Source organism: Stegostoma tigrinum, chromosome 3 (assembly GCF_030684315.1).
Source record: "Stegostoma tigrinum isolate sSteTig4 chromosome 3, sSteTig4.hap1, whole genome shotgun sequence".
Classification (NCBI taxonomy): domain Eukaryota; kingdom Metazoa; phylum Chordata; class Chondrichthyes; order Orectolobiformes; family Stegostomatidae; genus Stegostoma; species Stegostoma tigrinum.
This window is the reverse complement of record NC_081356.1, coordinates 4,599,862-4,620,905: the sequence shown is the minus strand read 5'-3', so window position 1 is coordinate 4,620,905 and position 21,044 is coordinate 4,599,862. Positions and strand designations below refer to the sequence as shown.

The 21,044-nt window shown below is 41.8% G+C and overlaps 1 protein-coding gene across 1 annotated transcript in view; it reads right to left on the bottom strand.

Annotated features, from left to right (window-relative positions):
- The window catches only part of LOC125450671 (low-density lipoprotein receptor-related protein 2-like), a 160,715-nt gene that overhangs the window by 105,835 nt on the left and 33,836 nt on the right, over positions 1-21,044 (bottom strand). The window contains 13 exon segments of the mRNA XM_059642582.1: positions 265-381; positions 423-584; positions 3,076-3,447; positions 4,511-4,633; positions 7,185-7,310; positions 10,077-10,217; positions 10,804-10,942; positions 12,148-12,287; positions 12,374-12,492; positions 13,526-13,750; positions 14,053-14,224; positions 16,636-16,764; positions 18,147-18,266. Coding sequence (XP_059498565.1) covers positions 265-381; positions 423-584; positions 3,076-3,447; positions 4,511-4,633; positions 7,185-7,310; positions 10,077-10,217; positions 10,804-10,942; positions 12,148-12,287; positions 12,374-12,492; positions 13,526-13,750; positions 14,053-14,224; positions 16,636-16,764; positions 18,147-18,266 — 2,085 coding nt within the window.

Genomic DNA, 21,044 nt, shown 5'->3' with positions numbered 1-21,044 from the left:
CATGATATCTGATGCATTACTTTCACAAGCAGAGGAATTTCCCCCAGAGTACTGGCTAACTGTTCTCCAAATAAGTATTTTAAACAGATTCTGGTCATTACTTCTGGCAGTGTACAAACATTTTAGTCATTTACTAAAGTTCAAAATTTACACAGACACAAGACTTAGAACCAAGGCAGCTAATGTAAACAATAGTCCAGTCAAATTAGCACTTAATGATCACCAAACTTGAATTCAGGACCATACACCAGTTTAAACACTTACGGCATCCTTTAATGGGTTCATCACTCCAGTCCTTGCAGTCTTGATGTTTGTTACACACTAAAGATATGTTTATACATTCACCACTTTGGCATTTGAAGTCATTGGGTCCTGTACATTCTAATGCTTAAAAGAGGAAAAACACTAGTGAGAGCAGAAGCCTAAAATTTTGATTGTTTTTTAGCAATATGCTATAAACCTACCACTCTTGCAGTTGACTTCATCACTTCCATCAGTACAGTCCCAAACACCATCACACTTTATGTTTCCAGGAAGACATGTTCCATCACATTGGAAAGTATCTGGCTTACATGTTAGCAGAGCTAAAAAAACAAAATAGAAACAAATGTAGCATTTACTAGTACTGAAATATTTTCCATTATAAATATTGATTTGCCCAAGTTTGTTATTCCAATGCATTGGAGTGTTACCAAACTACACTTGAACAAGACTCATTCTGAAGTTTTTAGAAGCTATTCTGACCTACATGGTGTATCAATTGAAGATGCACCCCTCCACATGCACAAGGAGCTTGCAAAATGCAAGGATTGTAAAGGGAATTTCTGCATGGAACCTAAAGAGAGAGAAGTATTCATCAAGGACCCCTCTTCAGTATTCACAACTGAGAGGGACCTAGTTGTAGAGGAGGATAGTGTGAAACAGGCTGGTTGGCTAGAGGAAGCAGACATTAGTAAGGAAGATGTGCTAGAATTGAGGAACTTTGAGCTGGGGTGGGGGGGGGGGGGGGTGGTGGCGGAGGAGAGCAGGCAATGTGGCTGACTGGCAGAGCTGGCTGACCCTTACAAGGCAAAGGATGGTAGTGGACAAAAAAAATTTCAACATGCTCAGTTATGAGTGGTGCACCACAAGGATCTGAAAGATTTTTGTAAATAATCTGGAAGGGTGGATTAAGTTTGTGGACAATATGGAGGTGGGTCAAGTTGTGGATGGTGTGGAGGGCTGTTCTAGGTTACAGAAAAGGGACATTGATGGGATGCAGAGCTGGGCTGAGAAGTGGCAGATGGAGTTTAACTGAGAAGTTTGAATGACTCATTTTGGAAGGGCAAGCTTGAAAGCAGAATACAGGGTTAACTGAAAGATTCTTGGCAGTGTGGAGGAGCAGAGGGGTCTTGGGGGTTCATGTCCACAGTTCTGAGAACTGCCACCCAGGTGGCTAGAGTTAAGGCATTTGGTGTGTTAGCTTTCATTAGAGGGATTGAGTTCGAGAGCTGTGAAGTTATGCTCCAGCTATACAAAAGCCTGATTTGGCCAAATCTGGAGTGTTGTCCAGTTCTGGTCACCTTATTACAGGAAAGATGTGGAAGCATTGGAAAAAAGGTAGGAGATTTTCCAGGATGTTGCCTGGAATGGAGGGAAGGTCTTATAAAGGAAAGGTTGAGTGTGCTAAGGGTTTTCTCTTTAGAAGACAAAGGATGAGAGGTGACTTGATAGAGGTGTACAAAATGATCAGAGGTATAGATAGATAAAATGGACAGCCAGAGACTTGTTCGTAGGTTGGAGGTAATTATTACAAGGGGGCATAGCTTTAAAGTGAGGAGGTAGATATAAGGGAGACAGAGGTAGGTTCTTTACTCAGACAGTGGTAGGGGCATAGAATGCATTGCTGGAGGGGGCAGTGGAGTTGGCCTCATTAGCAGTGTTTAAGAGGCTATTAGATAGGTATATGGATATAGTACAAGATAGGGGTAGAGGTTAGATAGACCTTAGGATTAGGGTAAAAGTTTGGCAGAATGCTGTGGGCTGAAGGGCCTGTACTGAGCTGTACTGTTCTATAACACTTGACAAGCTGTCCTTGCAGAATTACTTCTAATACAAATAGGCTATATCCTAAAGCCTGATGTAGTGTATTAACATGGATTTGAACTTTTCATAAAGAACTTCCATATTGTTTAAGCAAAGTCACAAATTGGAGAATCAAGTGTTGATCTATAGGACAGTTTTCTTTGCCATACTGAGCCTCAAGTTAAATGCCATATGATTTGGTAGAGCTGAGGATGTTGATGGGATACCCTCGAGCTCTCCAGTTGGAGAAGTATGAGCCAATTAACTGCCAAACCATTTGGCAGAACTGAAAACTCAAAATTTAGGCTCCTACACTACACAAGTGCTTCATCCAAGACAGAGGATTGGAAGTGCTGCATACATGGTGTCAAGTAAATCAGTGCCATTATTCAAATATAATTGAATATAGAGCTGTCAGGATCAAAGTGCATCTTAAAGCAAAAAAATTCAGTAGAGGGGAGGCCAAGGAAATGCCCAATGCAATGTTTGTGAGGATTTGTATTTCTAAACCTGGTCAATGGGATAAAATTAAACATGAAAAGTTTAATTGTACAAGAGAAACTAATGCATTATACATGGAGATCAGAGATCTAGTCTAGATAAAATTCATTAAAAAACTTCAACTGAAATGATAGAAAAAGATGTTTTCTGCTAATAGCCTAAATTAACCAACTCATTTTGAAATAAAATTAACATGGCATTGGAAAGAGCCAGAGTCAAAAAAATCAGCAAAAACCGACCAGATCACGAGATAGTACTACCTAAAATCTTGTGAAAGAGGAAATCATGGTGACTCTGCAGGGGAAGTGGCTTGACTACAAAAAAGAAATGTGGTGAACGAAAAAGGTGTTAGTTCTCAAGTTGCAATCCCCTTCAGTTAGTAATTATCTACTGTTTATCATTGTGGCTGGAGGAGATGGTTTCATTCCTCCTCTCCCCTCCCCCACCTCCCCCCACAGCAAGGGGGTCACAACTGGCCAAAAAACCATGAAGCTACAGCTAATAACTTACGACAATTAATTTCGTCACTTCCATCTTTACAGTCAGTATCACCATCACAAAACCATTTACTGTGAATGCATTCACCAGAATGGCACCGAATATCATCAGGGGAGCAAGTCACAGGGAGAACAGTGTTGTGCCCACAGTGGTCTGGAGATTCATCAGACTGGTCGCCACAGTCGGCATGGCCATCACACACCCAATCCAAGGGAATGCACTTGGAATTATTGCAATGGAACTCATGTGGGTGACAGATAGATGGCACACAGTTTCTTTCATCACTTCCATCACTGCAGTCATCTTCCCCATTGCAGACAAACACACTGGAAACACATCTACCACTGGAGCAAGTGAACTCTCCTGGACTGCAAGTAAGGTTACCTAGGAGGGGGAGGAGGAAAAAAGTGTTTAAACTGACCTAAAAACATTGGGATTCCTAATAGACCAAAATTTAGATATTGTAACATGTTGGATCCAAGATTCTTAACAAGGACTGTTAAGTTTAGCTAATAATTTGTACACAAGCTGTCTGAATTCCAGTTCTTAAATCATTGCATGGAAGAGGAGATGCTATCTACAAAACAATTCCTGGATTTCTTCAACCTAGGTGATGGCAGTACTAACTGTTTGAAAACCTGCAGGACTAGTGAGTGAAGAGAAATATGCAAACATCAGGCTCAAAGCTGCAGTGTGGCTGACTGCTCATTTCACTGCCTAAAGTTATGCATGATCATTTTTTGAATGGGAAGAGGTTTCAGTCTGTTAGAGCAAGGGATGTGGGAAGGAATTGTTGCCATGCTGCCATCCCAGAGTGATATTTGGAACAAACTAGCCCTGGATCCAGAGTAAGGTCATTTCAGCTGTTTCCTCAAGATGCTGATGGCTACAAATTCTGCTGAGGCAGCCAAATATTCCACACACCAGTGATGATGCACTAAACATGTTCCCTGCAGTTCAATAGGGAACCAAAAAGTCCAGGCTGTGCCAGATCCTGCATCAGGTAGTGGGTCAGTAGATGAGCAGCACTGGTTAGAATAAAGCTAGTGGCAAGCTAGAGCTTGGAGTATTGCCTGGTGCCCAAGGGCCAGTCAATGTGCAGTTGAGGATCAGTGTGACTTTTTCCCCCCCGAGGAGGGAGGAGGGAGGAGGGAGGGAGGGAGGGAGGGAGAGGAGGGCTGAGATCACAAGTTAGGTGTTGCAGTCTCAGTGGCTATTTCAAGTGCTGATTTGAGCCTACACACTTCAAAGCAAAAAAAAGAAGGAGATTAGGTTTATTCCTATTTAATTTTAAAAACCTTTTCAATAGATCTACTCTAGACCATGCACATGTATAGCCTTGAATTCTTTCCCCTGCACCACCACACCCCCCCCCCCACATTGTGTTGCAGTGTTCACTCACTCAGTACGGATGCTAATTTAAAATCTGTCATTGAGGTTGACCTACCACAATTTGCTTCATCGCTGCCAGTACTGCAGTCCTTTTCTCCATCACATTTCCAACTCGCAGGAATACACTGGGAGGAGCCAGAGCCACAGCTAATTTCATTCATGTGACAGATGCTAGTATCTAAAAGAATATTAAGACCAATTTTAAGAACAGTTACCATAATTTCAGAAAACCAATTAGGCACACATACAAGAAAGATTGTCCCTGTGGTGGGGGTAATGAGTTCTTAAAAATGCATTGTGAGAAGATGTTTGCATCAAATATGATTGGTATGTCCATTCAAGGAAAAAGCAGCACATTGAGAGATCATGTAACTTTCATACTATTTCTGTCCCCCGTTTCAAACGGCCATGGACCAATGTAACAGTGCTTTGATGACAAACAGGTGATAGTAAATCACTGTTTTAAGAATGCTGAGCATGTTCAGTTTTTTAGTTCCTGCCAATTTAATGATGGCAGGGAAATTGGCTCGTGTGCCAAATGCAGCCAGTTTCTTTTTATTAAAAACAAGCTAGAGGTACATTTAAATAGCAACTCATTTTTGCATCCTTTTTCACTTATTGAAACTAGTTAATTTTATTTCAGTAGCTATGATTAAAAGGATAATTTCAGATTAAAAAGTTCAAAGATTTTGCTGTACTACAGATGCCACCAGTTATTTCTACTTTAAAATGTGTAATGGTAAAAGGGAAGCTATGGACAATCTAAGTACAAAGTATGAAAAGGAGCGAGCTGACATTAGCCATGACAGCAATTCAAAAGAAAGCAACATCTTAAAAAAAGCTAAAATTTGTTAAAGTTTGTGTAAATTTTTAAAAGTTATATGCAGTGAATTGAAAACAATTGAGAAAACCAGGAATGTGAATAAGTCTTTTTCCAAGGTAGGAATCCAAAACTGGAGGGCATATGTTTAAGGTAAAGTGCACAAGACTTAAAAAAGGACCTAAAAGGCCAATTTAAGAAAGAGGGTTGTGTATATGGAATGAACTACCAGGAGGAAAGGAGGAGGAGACTAGTGCATTTTAAATGTTGCAATTGTATCTGAATGGGTGCATGAATAGAGGGATATGGGCCAAATACTGGCAAATGTACTGTTAGGATATCCAATTGGCATGGATAAGTTGGACCAAATGGTCTAGTTTCTATGCTGTACAGCTGACTGATGAATTTAAAGATGTATTAATCCAATTAGTATGCAGAGGTCCTGAGATTTTCTTCGTTTTTAGCTGAATTTCCAGAAGGCTGGAACATGGCTACATGTCATTCCATTGTTTAAGAAAGATAGCAAAGACAAGCCAAGCCAGGGAACCAGTGACCAGTGAGCCTGACTGTGCTAAGTTATTGGGGAGGATACCCAGGGACAAGCTCAAATGAACAAGACCTGATCAGGGATAATCAGTATGGATGTGTGCATGAAAGTCATGTCAGACAAATCTTGGAGTTTCAGGAGGTAAACTAAGAGGATTGACAAGGGTAGGCAGTGCATGGTTTATCTGGACTTCAGCCTTTGACAAGGTCTCAGTTGGCATGCTAGTCAATTGTTGGTCACATGATCCAGGGAGAGCTAGCTGGATTCAAAAATTGGCTCAATGTTAGGAAGCAGGGGCTGACAGTTGTATGTTATTTCTCAGACTGGAGGCCTGTAACTAGTGGTGTGCCACAGGGGTCGGGGCTGGGACCTTCATTATTTACAGTGATCTGGATGTGAATATACAAGGCACGATTAGCAAGTTTGTCGATGACATGAAATTAGTGTTAAGTAGTACTATTGATATAGTGAGGTAGGTTATCAAATTTGAAGGTCTTGATCAGGGGAAAGTGGGCTGAGGATTGGCAAATGCAATTCCTTACAGATAAGTGTGAGGTGCTACACTTTGCAAAGTCAAACCAAGGTAGGACTTGTGCAATAAAATAGGAAGGCAGAGTATTGTAGAACAGAGGGGTGCAAGAGTACAGGTACATAGCTGGTTGAGAGCAGCACCGCAGACTGACAGGGTCGTGAAGGCACATAGCATGCTGGCATTGATCAGTCAAGGTCTTGAGGGAAAGGAGTTGGAACATTATGTTACAGTTGTCCAAGATGTTGGTGACACCACACTTGGAATATTGTGCACAGGTTTGGCTACCCTGTTGTGGGAAAGGCTGTCAAACTGGAAAGTGTGCATAGATTTGAGAATGTTGCCAGGCCCAGTAGGGCTGAGTTTATGGATGTTGGCCAGGATAGGACTTTCTTCCACCTCCAACACCACCCCACCTTGGAAACAGGTGCCTTTACTGAGGTGTGTAAATCATGAGGGGCATTGATTGACAGCCCAGTCTTTATTCTCTTTCTCCCCACCCAGGGAATTTTAAACTAGAGGACATAGGTTTAAACCTGGAGGGGGTGCAGTTTAAATGAAGCCCTGAAGGGCAACTTTATGCAAGGAGTTATGTATATATAGAATGGACTGCCAGAAAGTAGTTGAGGCAAGTATGTAAATGGGAAGGGTTTAGAAGGACATGGACAAAACGCAGTCAATTGGAACAAGCAGAGTTAGTACCATGGACCAGTTTGGGCTGAAGAACCTGTTTCTATGCTATTTACTGTATTACTCTAGCATTTGACCGACACAACTGAAGGTGTCAACATCCAAGTGTTGCAGGAATCTCACTCCAGTGTTTAGATACTTACAGCAAACGTCAGAGGCTTCATCAGATCCATCTTCACAATCAGCAACACCATCACACTGCCATTTACTGGGCACACATTGTCCATCACGACAAATGAAATCTGACACTTGGCAGGTAGTATTACCACCTGGGAAGAGGAAACAGCCTGTTCAGATAAGCTACACACAGTGTACTGCTGAAGCAAGATGTATGATCAAGTCAAAAAGGTTTAAGAACTGAACATTCCAATGTACCACCCACCACCCACCTCCTTGGGCTTGCCTCTTAAAAGCACACTGACCTTAAACTCAGGACTTGCTACAAGGGTGTGATTTTGCAAATGTCTTGTTTGAAATTTGATGAACTAGTTTTAGTATTGGGTAGATTAAAATCAAGCATTTTACTTTTGACAATGATCAACTGAGTATACAAAAGGTAGGTCAATATAGGATCAGAAGTGGAAGGGCTGTTTATAAAGTGGCAGATAGGTTTACTTAGCTGGACAAATTGTAAAAGGGATAATTATCCCAAGCCAGAAGCCCAGAGCAGATGCTGATTGAAAAAGGCTGAGGGTTAATCCCTGTTTGTTGCCTAGTTTGAAACTATTGGCACAATTTACAATAGGCTCATCTATAAAGCAATTAGATATGTGGGACAAGTGACGGGTCAAGAAATCAGGGATAGCTTGTGCACAGGTTGGGGGGGGGGGGGGGTGGTCTTGGGAATGAGGCCAAGGCAGAGGGGGGGAAGTGTTGAAATGGGTAGGGTCCATACTGAGACCATTGGATTGCAGGCTCCCAAGGCTGAATAGGAGGTGCTACACCTCCAGTTTTCATGTGGTGTCTTATGGCACTGGAGGCAGCCCAGGATGGACATGTCATTTGGAGTTTGGGGGTGGGGGTGCTAAGTGGGTCAACTGGGACTGTGGGACACAGATTGCTAGATTGAGACAGATTAAAAAACAGGCAGTGGGATTTTGGGGAAGAGAGGACAGAGGCTGTAGATGGGAGGTCACCAGTGGTGAGGAAGTTGTGAATAGTTTGAGAACACTCCCCATTAGCCCCACTACCCTAGCACCTTTCCCTGCAACAGCAGGAAGTACTACATGTCCTCCCTCATCTCCATTCCAGGCACAAAGCAAGCCTTCCACATTAGAAATAGGACATGACCTGCACATCCAACCAATGGGGCCTATTACATCCTCTACTCCAGATGTAGAGGAGGCCAGTGAGGCAAAGCAAAAGGCTCAGACAGTTTGTTAGAGCATCTGCACTATACGTGAGATAAGAGTTTCTGGTCACAAGCCATTTTAACTCCCAGTCTCTGGTGAGATGTCCTTCCTGGGCCTCCTCCAGTGTCACAATGACACCACCTCCAAACTGGAGGAGCAACACTTCATTCTGCCTCAGCATTAAGGCAGAAACAAGCCTTACCAGTTTCAAAAATCTCCCTACCCTGGCCTCATCCCATAACCAACTCACCCTCTCATCTTGACCTGACCAGTTGCCCATCTTCATTCCACCTATCTGCTCCTCCTACCTCACCAGACCAATATCCACCACCCTACCTGTACTCATTTATCATCCAACCAACCTTGCCCAGCTCCATTCCTCCTCTCCCTATTTGAGCTCCTTTCACACTGCCCTAGCCCCTGCTCCAGTTCTGAAGGGTCCTGACCCAAAACATCAGCTTTCCTGCTCCTGATGCTGCCTGACCTATTGAGTTCATTCAGCTCTACACTTCAGACTCCACCTGCAGCTCTGTGCAGTGTGGAATTTTAAAAAGCCATGACCACAAATCTAAATTTTTAACTTTAATATTTATGTAGAAGGTGGCCATTCAGCCCACTGAGCCTGATCCAGTGAGCAACTGATCTGAATCTGCAGCTTTCTTCCTTCTCTCCCCCAACAACCTTACAATGCAATGCTGATTTGCAAGTCTGACATTAACGTCAACAACCCAGCCTGTATGGCCGTGGTGAGGAATTCATCATCCTCCAGAAATTCTTCATTAGGTCTCAAATGGGTGACCCTTTGGTAAGTGTCCCCATGGCATTCAATTTCTCCTGCAATGAAAACCATTCCCACATATCCCATTAATTTCCTCAAGAACCCTGTAAGTTCAACACATGGAGCATCTTGTAGATTATTCACTGAGTCAGTGTTGGCAGATGTTATGCCACCTGCTAGGTAATTGTTAGTGCACCTCCAGAGAAGTGCTGGTGTTCTGTCCTGCTGGTTTTTTTAATGCCCGTTTGCTGGGGGTGGTTGGTATTACTTCTAGTCTTTTTTCAGTGGTTTGTTACGTAGTCCAGATCAATGTGTTTGTTAATGGTGTTCTGGCAGGAGGCCAGGCTTCCAGGAATTCCTTGGTAGGTATGTTAGGCCTGTTATTATGTATTGTCCCAGTTGAATTAGTGTCCTTCTTTGTCCATATGTATTGAGATCAGTGATAATGGAGGTGTCTCTTGGTAGAGAGTAGTCAGTGTATCCTTGTTGTCATCAGTTTTCCTTCCCCATGGCGTAAGTAATGTTTCTCAGTCCAAGGACTGAGTGCACCAGTAAGTATTAGAGAAGGGACCAAAGCTTTTCAGTGTTCTGATTAGAGCCTCATTTATGTACTCCAAAGCCAAAGTTCCAACTGCCTTTATTACCCTCAACTGAGGCTAGCTTTGTTTTGTGCATAATTCCCAAATCCTGTAGCTTTCTGCAGCCTTCCCCAATTTAAACAGACAGCTCCTTTCCCTCCTGCCATAAACATTTTGCCACATATTCCATTTGACTAATTTCTACTCACTTAGTCTACAGAGGAATAAAGGACAGACCATCCTCAGCACTTTCCTTCCCACTATTCAGTGGGAATCTCCCTTTCCATTCTGGCTTAAGTAATTTACTTCCACTGAAACAATATTTACCCAGTTCACACAGTCCATCTTTTAGTTTCATTCCAGTGGGACATACACAGGTGTACTTTGGCAATTGGTCAATCTGTGGACCAGGTAGGCAGAGGTATTTACAGCCTCCATTTTCCAGTTCCTCAGTGCACCAGTTTTTGCCTGTAGAGACCAAGACTTTCAATTCAGTAACTGGATCATTAATGGCCTTAACAAGAGGCTGGCTCAAAATTTTAGTCTATTAGATAGAGCGTTCAAAGGCTACAGAGGTCAGTTATTTTGCATTGGAATTGGACTCTAGCAACTAATCATACATGGGCAACTCAACAATTAAAAGCATGGCAGCTATGGAAGATTAAAAAGTTAATGAACTGGAAGCAAACAAGAGGAGAAACTCAGCCAAGTCTGGCGGCATCCGCTGATAAAAAGCAAAGTGATGTTTTGGGTCCAGTGACCCTCGAACTGAAGGATTTGAAAGGGTCACTGGACTATGTTGGGTGCGCTCTCTCCACAGATCCTGCTAGACCCACTGAGCATCTCCAGCAATTTATTTTCAGACATTCAACAAATGCAATGTGTTTTTAAAATATGCAGATATGCGAGTTTGAACAGGAAATACTGGACAAGTTTATGACTACAGCATTGACCAAACTTGACCTTGTTATTGATGATCTTATAGTTCTACAGTAAGCAAATACAGGGCCAATACTAAACTCAAATCAAGAAAGCAATTGATTAGATTTCTTACCAGCTGGTTGCATTAAATCATGATAAATGACAACATCATGAGGTTGAAGATTGGAAACCAAAGTCATGACATTTGCTCCTGTGTACTTGTTGGCTCCAAAAATAGCTGTGTTTATTTCATCAGTCCAGAATACATAATCCTGAAACAAGCGATCACAATAACTTTTCTTACACCAAAAACAAACTTTGATCTGTCTTATGTTTTGTACATTGTTATATTGCCTATTGCAATTGTACAACAAACTAACATGGTTTACTGCAATTAGACCAGATGCCCCTAGTAATGGGAGATACAAAAATCAAAGCAGGTGGGAGTACACACCTTTGCCCTTCTGCACAAGGTGGTCTTGCTTAGGTGTCTGGAAATTTTAATTCACTTTTTTCTAAGCCACTGCCAGGGAATTGCCAGTCTGTTTAAAAACACAGCTAACATTGCCACTATCCCTTGTAGATAACATGGCACCTACTGCTCAAGTGATTTGGTTAACCAAACTCCTCAAATCACTGCTGTAAGCTATTATTTGTACATCATCCAATTCTTGAGAATCAGGGGCCATGAGTTGGTGAAAGGGTTTCAGGACAGGTAAAGCCTTATGACCTTACCTTTCAGAAAACTGGTTTTCAGAAACAGACTGATTCCCGAAAGGGCCTGTGGCCATGACACAGGCCAACATCTCCATTAGTAAATGTTGTGGCAGGGATAGGGGTATGCCTACTCCTGCAGGCTCTTGTATGCAAGTCATTGGGGAGTACTCAGGACATAAGATTTCCAGGATTTCACACCATTTTTACATGCTTCTGCCTCTACAGAGAGGGAGTCAAGGCATGCCTCAAGTCTCATTGAGTGTGTATCATAAATACCTTTAACAGTTAGGAGCTATTTAAGATTCTTCCTATTGAAGGAGCCAAAAGACAGATAAATAGAAGTCATGGATGCTAAGTTTACTTTTGTGGAAATTGGATGTGAGGGCTCACTTTGTGGAAGAGTTGTATGCAAAGAAAAATAGTCACGCAAAATGCTGTTTGGGAATGACTCTTCATAATGGCAGCTTCTAAACGTTAACTAAATTACTAGCTACATAACATTATAGCTGAAGAAAGTCAAACAGCATTTTTAAAAAGAAATTAACTATTGTCAGAGAAAAGACAAGCAAAATTATACTACAAGTGGAGTTGTTGTTGAGCCAGCTAAGTGCTATCAATATACAGTTGCATTGCTTTCCAGTGATCCAGGCTGTGCTACAAAACCAACCCATCAATTGCAGACGTACAAAGTCTTAGGGCTGTGTTAGAAGACAAGTATACAGTCACTTTGAATCTTACATCTTGGTTAAAGTGACCCTACCTCAAATAAGGTGATAGCAAAGGGATGGGCAAGGAATTCATGTGAATAAAGTACTGTTCTTCGGTCCTGTCCGTCGACATCTACACTGGACAATGTGTGGAGTTTGGAGTCAACCCAATAGAGGCGGCTTTTCACACGATCTGTGGAAGAAATTTAAAGATTAGCCAACTCCTCCTCACAAAAAACTGAAAATGGGAAAGATCAATCTTTACTAGCTAGAACTTACCAAGTGTAATGCCATTTGGTGACTGGATCTCACTGCTAACCAGACGCTGCCTGTTGACACCATTCATCCCTGCTTTTTCTATCAAGGCTGGCTCACCTACATCTGACCAGTAGATGAACCTTTGAACAACAAGACCATTTAGTCAATTAGCACTCAATTTGGACTCATGACAAATTTCATGAAATTTTAACTATATTCTGAGCAGCATACTAGTTATATGGGTTTAAAACAAAGTTAAAGTGAGCCTTTGGTTGAACAAACTTTGTAATCTAAGTAAAAGTGGGCAAGACTTCATCTTTGATTGAAACCAGGAAGTGTTTGTCTGTTCATTCATCAAGGCGATATGAATAGTATCTACCATGGAGGCAGCTTATTCTTGCAACTAGTCTGGGAGTTTCTAAAAATGTTCCCACAATTAAATAGGAACACAGCAAGAACACTCCAGCCAGTTGAGGGATTGCATTTTAACTAGTAAAAAATTGAAGTTGTTCTAAACTTCATACAACCCTCATTATGATATTTCCCTCAAAACAATGCCTTCAAGGATTTCACTCTCCTTGAACAGCTTCATAGGGAAGTTACTCTAGATCAACTCAAATCTAGAGGCATGTGTCCACAAGACAAGGGAGCTGCACTAATGAAAGCTAGAAGAGGGGAGGAAGGTGGCCAAAATAGAAAGAAGAGAACTGGCCTAATTCAAACACTTGTGCTACTGTTTAAATTTCAGGCATGTTGCTGAAGTCAATTTTGGCAAGGTAGCGATCATTGAAGTCCACAATCTGATATTAGCCTTTTGTACAGAACACGACTAGTTCTGATTTAAGTCCAGGTGGTAAGTTACTCAGCATTTGTACTACACAGGATACAAGTTAATGCAAAACACTATTATTACTAGCATCAAGCAAAAAAGCTGCTTAAAACAAAAAACAGAAATTGCTAGGAGAGCTCAGCAAGTGCTGCCAGACCTGCTGCAGGGGGGATAAAACAACAGCATTTACATTTTGGGTAAAACCCTTCCTCAAAAGAAGGAAGGAAGGGGTCATTCAACCTTAAGTGATAACTTTCTCCCCCAGATGCTGCTAGACCTGCTGCGCTCTCCTAGCAAATTGTTTTTTTTTGTTGATTTACAGCATCTTAAAAAAATTTAAGTACCCAGTTAATGGATCAACTGCCACAGAAGCTGGTTCCCTCAGGTCTGTGTCAAACAAAGTTCTCCTTGCAGTTCCATCAAACGTAGCCACAGAGATGGTTCTGGTACCCCGATCAGTCCAGTAAATATGCTTGTGGATCCAGTCTACAGCAATCCCCATAGGACTATCCACATGCTCAATAACTCTAGTGACACCAATTTTACTTTTCTTTTCAGACATGAACAAACTGAGGGAAGAAAGGAGTCAAAAAGATTAAAACATACCCTCAGTTCACAAGTCTTTGGTTAAACAAGTTAATTGTAAATCTTATTTCTGCATTTTAAGTGATTAGGCATATTAACAAATACCATACACTGGAATTGCTGAAATACATGCAGGGTAAAAGAAAATTTCATCTTGTTAAACAAGATATTCATGAAGCTGGATTAAAGATTAACTGCCCTGGAATACCCAAGTCTGTAAGGGTACTTCAAAAATCTGTTCAGATTTTTGAAAGAGTGCTGTAACAATTGGCATTTTTAAGATTACCTGAAGATTGCTTGCTGACCCAAGTCAACCCAAAAGACTTCTTGTTCTGAAACATCAACATCCAATGCAACAGCGTTTCTCAGCTGGTCAACTATCTGAGTGTATTCTTGGTGATAAAGTCCCATCTTCCGGATATCATGACGGTTAGTAAAGATCAAATAAGGCTCGTTGCCTGAGAAAGGGACAAAAAACTGTATGGATTGAGGTGAACAAGGGGTTTTCTCCTTTCAAGTGTCTTAGAGAAATTCAGAGCAACCTTCAGCAATGCATATCTTGATACACAATCTAAAGCTAACTAAAGCTTTTTAATAGTGGAAATTTAAACTCAACCTCACAAATGAGAAGATTCACATTTGTAATTTTCCCTTCAATTTCTGCATGCCCAACTCTACACATTATGTTAATATCAACACCTTCAGTTTTTAAAACTGGGCCAATTAAGTATCAGATTTTGGATTCCCAATCAGATCAATAAATAAGTGATTGCTTGTGCCCCAAACAGCTTGATCTAGTGTATTTCTGGCCAGTTTTGGTTTTTTGCACAAAAACCCACTGTCCCCACTTTAAAACATATCATGCCTCTATCTCCTTCAGTCTCAGCTGGAAAAAAAATGAAGTTTGTTAGCCCAATCCTGATACCTTCCACAACAGTAAAGTGGATCATTTAATCCCTGGCAGTCATGCCGAGCCTGTCATCAAAAGGAAGGTTGCTGTGGCTTTTCTAGGGATCAGCATACAGGTATTTCTGATATGATAGTTGTATTTTTGTGCAAGATGCACTATAGAAGATAGCCATAGAAAATCACTATTGAAAAAACACTAGTAGAAGTAGTGTTCTCCAACCAGTGTCCACTATGAAAATCTATCAATGCCAATTCACTAACAAAATATTATATCAGAAATACCTGTATCCACTTTAGCTACAAGCATGTCCCTTTAAAGAAAGCAGGCACAACCCAGGAAATTAAGGCTATTGAGCATTACATTAGTGGTAGGGAAATTTAGGAAATTCTTGGAACATGAAATTTACTCATTTGGAAAAGAAAAGAATGGACTAATTAGGGGTAGTCAGCATAGCTTCACATAGGGCAGGCCTCAACTTAATCAAGTTTGAGATGAGAAAGTGATGAAGATGGTGGATGAGGGCAAGACAGTGGATGTTGTCTGCATGGACTTTAAAGAACTTGACAAGATATTTTATGGTTAGCTCTCCCAGAAGATCAGCATGTGGGATCATGGTGACTGGAGTATAAAGTGACTTGGTCATAAGAGGGCTGACTGACTGGAGGTCTATGCCTTTGTGTTCAGCAAGGCTCAGTGCTAGAATCTTTATAATACAAAGAGATCTGGATGAAAAATGTGATCTGATTAACAAGTTTGCAGACAAATTGGTGGAGTTGGAGTTGAAGTGTAAGGAAGACTGTCAAAGGGTGCAGCATGATAGAACAATTAAGTGGGTAGAGAAGTGGCAAATGCATTTTAATCTGCCCAAGCAGTGATACATTTTGGGCAGTCAAATACAAGAGAAAAATATACACAACGTGTCCAGACCTTTAAGAGCATTTGATATGGAGCTTGGGGTGCATATCCATTAGCTCTTGAAAGTAGCACAGTGAGCAAAGGTTGTGAAGACAACATTCTACATGCTCTCCTTCATTGGAGAAGGCATAGTGTACAAAAAGTTGGAGTCACATTGCACCTGTATGAGTTTAGATAGGCCACATTTGGAGTACTTACTGCAGTTCTGGTTACCACATTAAGATGTGGAGGCTTTGTGGGACTGTGTAGAAGAGGTCTACCAGGATATTGCTTGGATTGTAGTGCATTAGCTACAAGTGAGATTGGATAAACTTGGATTGTTTGCACGAGAGCAGAGGCTGTGGGGCAACCAAAGCAAATAAAATGGAGGGTTAGGGAAAGGGCCATTAGAATCTCTGGGTAGAAATGCTGGGGGCATAGGTTTAAGATGAGATGTGGGTGGAAAATGCAAGGGGAAAGAAAGAAACAGATGTGATAAGCAAAGCAGATCCTTGGTAGCAACATCTAAGACAGAGGGAGGACCTCATGCAGGCAGACGGTATTAATTTAGAATGGTATTGTGGTTAGTACCAGCACTGGGCTGAAAGAGACCTGTTCTTGTGCTGTCCTGTTAATCCAAATACTTGTGTTAGGCCCCTACTCTAATATACACTCCTAGATGCCAAAAAAAAAGTGTTAGCTACCAAATAAGCCCTCTTACCCTTCCATAGGTGGGGGACTGGGCCAGTAACATCTCAATCTGCTGAAAAAATTACAAGAGCTTGATTTCCCAAACTGCTATTAAAGTGATATTGGGATAATGCTATATTCTTGGTGTAAATGTTCATGTGTATTTGAAACAGGCAAACAATGGAATTAGGAGCAAAAGACTTTTTACATCCTCAGCCCAGGCCTATCTGGCTTGCTACATTGGGTATAATAGTTGTCACACAATCTTGAAATCTCACCAGAGATTAGAGCAACCTGAAGTGTTGCCCATAACATGGAAACAGTTTTTTTTTGGGGGTGCAGGGAAAGAAGAGAGAGTCTGTTGGAATTACTTGCCTCCTACTGCCTTGCAGCTTTGATTGGTTGTATCCAGGAGATATCCTGCCAAACATTCACATTTAAAGCTTCCATTTGTATTAATGCAAGTTTGGCTGCAGACACCAACATCTTGACATTCATCAATATCTAAAAGAAACCAAAGAACACTGAATGAGGCAAAGTCATTGATCTCTATTTCTAACCTGCTGTATTGAGAACTGGAGTACAAGGATGCAGTGGTTATGCAACAGTTACACAAAACCCTAGTTAGGCCCTACTTAGAATACTATAAGCAGATCTGGGCATATGCCTAGCCTTGCAGCAATGCAAAGAAGGTTTATAAGAATACCTGGACTTCTGTGGTTAACAATTTGAGGCAATTATACAAATTAGGCCTACTTTTCCTAGTATTTAGACGTTAGGTGTTGCCAAAATCTTTATGATAGCAACCAGAAAAGGCAGGGTAGGTAAAGAAACTATTTGCACTGGTTGAGGACTCTAGAACCAGGGAAACAGTTTAAAGAAATAGCACTAGGCCATTCAGGAGATGTAGGAAGCATTTCTACACTAGGTGGGAAGGGTTTGCAGCTTCCTAAGTGATCTAGTATTCACTGCTGTTTGTGATCTTACAAGTGGAGATAGTTTTAGTTTTTGTTTTTATTCATGCAACAAGGCAGTTGCTGTCTAGGCCAACATTTATTGTCCATCCAATTGCCTACAGTGAAGTTGAGTCAACAACATTACTGTGGATCTGGAGTCACAGGTAGGCCAGATAAGGATGGCAGATTCGGTCTTTAAAAAAGAGCAAGGACATGAACCAGGTATTTTATTCCTCCTGCCCCAGTCAGTCATGCACACTGACACTTCAGTGAAGTGAACATGGTACCAGTAGTCTGTCCTGGTTAGTGTCACATCTTGGAGCTGCTCTCACCCACAAGCAAGGAATATTCCTAAGCCATTGGATGTTGTAAACTAGTAAAAAGGTAGATAAGCTCAAGCAATTGTCAGAACTTACAGGAGCTATCTGAATACATTCCATTTCTGACCACTTCTAGTTTGCCAGGGCATGGTATGCAGCTTCTTTAAGACTCTGCAGAAGACATGCCTCAGTTAGCTAGGGAGATCCAAGCCCTTGGCCTAATGAGGGATACAAATATCTTCTCCATAGTAGTTTGGGCTTTGAGTCAGTTTGGTTCTGAGAAGAATCAATTTCAAACAAAAAAACACTCCACTCTCCAAACCACCTATGCAAGTGGCTCTAGCATGTCCTAACACCCCTGTTGAGTGGAGTGATCTCAGCTATCCAATACCCAGCATTTGACTTGCTCATGTAGCTACAGCAAGCTGTTGCAGTGAAATTTCTGGTCAGTTGTGATCCAATGGAGGAGATGGATGGCAATATCTAGAGTACTAAAGCATCATTGATTTGGTTATTGCCTGGTACAATAGGTTACCTATTAGTAAGGCAGCAGTATGTTAGTCACTTCACAATTGCAAAGTCTGCATTGGGCCAAAATGTAACAAGTTACCTGCACATGTTTTTTCATCAACCAATTCAAAGCCAGTAGGACAGATACATTCATGACCAATGACCAGGTCTCTGCAGACATGTGAGCAGCCTCCATTGTTTGTAAGACATTCATTTAAGTCTGCAGAAAGAAACAAGTTACTTTAACTCAAGCCAAAATAATTGGCTCCAAAATTTTAGTTTTTAAAATACAGATCCAAAGGACTGAATATTCAAGGGAATTGACCACAGTCCTGAAGTGATTGAAAGTAGAGTTGCAGGTAGACAGGGTGACAGTAAAGTTTAGCATGCCTGCCTTTTGGTCTGTACCAAGTTTGGGAGTCAGGATGTCATGTGACTGGTGAGACCATTTTGGGAATACTGCACACAGAGTTCTGGTTTTCCTGCTATCAGATCAATGCTGTTAAACAGGAGATAATAGGAACTGCAGATGCTGGCAAATCAGATAGCCAGGTGTGGAGCTGGATAGGGAGGAGGGAGGAGGGAGGAGGGAGGAGGGAGGAGGGAGGAGGGAGGAGGGAGGAGGGAGGAGGGAGGAGGGAGGAGGGAGGAGGGAGGAGGGAGGAGGGAGGAGGGAGGAGGGAGGAGGGAGGAGGGAGGAGGGAGGAGGGAGGAGGGAGGAGGGAGGAGGGAGGAGGGAGGAGGGAGGAGGGAGGAGGGAGGAGGGAGGAGGGAGGAGGGAGGAGGGAGGAGGGAGGAGGGAGGAGGGAGGAGGGAGGAGGGAGGAGGGAGGAGGGAGGAGGGAGGAGGGAGGAGGGAGGAGGGAGGAGTTGAATCAGGATAAGAGGCTAAGTATGATCTTGAGGTGTATAAAGTCATGAAGGGCATAGACAGGGTGAGTGGCCAAGGTCTTTATCCCCTAGTGTAGCAGATTCCAGAACAAGAGGGGGGCATAGGCTTAAAGAAAGTGGAGAGGAAAGATTTTTTAACAAAAAAAGGATGGCAGCTTCATGCAGAGGGTGGAACAAACTGCCACGAGGTGGTAATGGCAACAGGTCCAATTACATTTTTTAAAAAGGCATCTGGATAGGCACATGAATAGGAAGAGTTAGACAGATATGGACTAAATCAGCACAAAAACTGGTCGGAGGCATCTGTTTCCAACTGTATACAGTCTACTACAAGTACAACTCAGCTACAAGAGTCGAGTCACTTTCCTAACGAGCTTTGTGGTAATCTCACACCTTTATAGCTTTGAAATGGTAGCACACTTCAAAACAAGTTAGCAAAAGGAGAGATCTTGTGCTTTCAATTATTAGCAAAGCTAGCTAATGACCAGTTAACCAATTAATGTGCCACAATCTGGTGAATGCTGAAGGATATAAAACAGATGAACAGCAATCAAATGGATTTTGCTACTCTGGTCTGCATCTTGAGATCATGTTCCTTACAATATCATTCACTATATTTCACCCCATGTGACTTCTTGGACATGCAGCCTAAAATTCGTAACACTACTGAAATAATGAGTTCTGCCTTCCAGTGAGCAAGTCAGTCAATTGTTTGGGCTTGTTTAAAGTTATTTATTCACAGCCTCCTCTCCCCTTGAGTCCTACAAAAGTTTTAGCAATTTGCTCACTTTCTTACACCACCTCACTCCAACTAGAGTTGTTTCATGAAAGCTTAATGCAGGAATGTGGTAGAGAGATGACAAACAGCAGCTCCTCACTAATTCTATCAATTCTCATGGAGGCAACTTGGATTCAAAAACCTCAAGAGGCCTTATTACATCAACTTTTGAAAGTTGGTAACTCAAGTCATTCTAAATTTTAAGAATTGTGAAGCCTTCAATCCACTCTTGGACAGGAAGAACAGTGCAGAAAAAAGTGCAGCACCTGAAATGGTTAGAGTCATAGGAGTGCCAGAATATCACAAGTCATCCATTTAACAATGGAAAGTTACTCCATGTAACTAAAGGCAGTTTGTTTATACCAAATGCATTGAGGTAACTATAAAGTTAGCTATAAAAAGCAGAATTGCTGAAGGAGACAGATACACTTGGGCACTTTACAAAAGCCTATGTTAGTATACAAAAATAAGAGTCAAAAGGAGAAAGATAGCAGAGATAGTAGGAACTGCAGATGCTGGAGAATCTGCAACAAGGTTTAGAGCTGGATGAACACAGCAGGCCAGGCAGCAGAGGAACAGGAGACCTGATGTTTCAGAAGGGTCTAGGCCCAAAATGTCAGCCTTCCTGCTCCTCTGATGCAGCTTAGCCTGCTGTGTTCATCCAGCTCCACACCTTGTTATCTAGAAGATAGCAAGTTAGTTAAAACACAAGTTTTCACTAAGACCCCTCACAGGTGTATAAAAGGCTGGGAGAAGGTATAAAGGAGTTTAGGAAGTGACTCTCATTGAGAGTCACACTGCCAAATGGATGCACAAGAGTCCAGAGTAAAATGCAAACATGAGCTAGTTTGTAAAGCCAATTTAGATTTGCAACATGGTGGGGTCAGGGCAGAAATGGAGTCATCAACCCGAGAACTCTGGGAAGCAAGGGGAGGAGATTGCTGGACCCCTTGCTGAGATGTGTGCGTGTGCCAATAGCCACAAGTGGTGAGGTGCCAAAAGGCTGGGCAATGACCAACATAGTTCTATTATTTAATAGATATGGTAACAAAAAGCCAGGGAACTATTGACTGGTGAGCAATAGCTGGCAGCAAGTTGGAGGGAATCCGGAGGGACAGGAGTTACATGTTTTTTGAAAGGAAAATGTCTTATTTAGGGATAGTCAACATGACTTTGTAGTTAAAAGGTTTGATAAAGGCAGAGCAGTGGATGTGATCTGTGGACTTTAGTGAGGCATTGACAACTTCTCATGTTAGCAAGTTAGATCACAAAACAGGGAAAGCTAGGTCTGTGGATACAGAGATAATGGGAACTGTAGATGCTGGAGAAT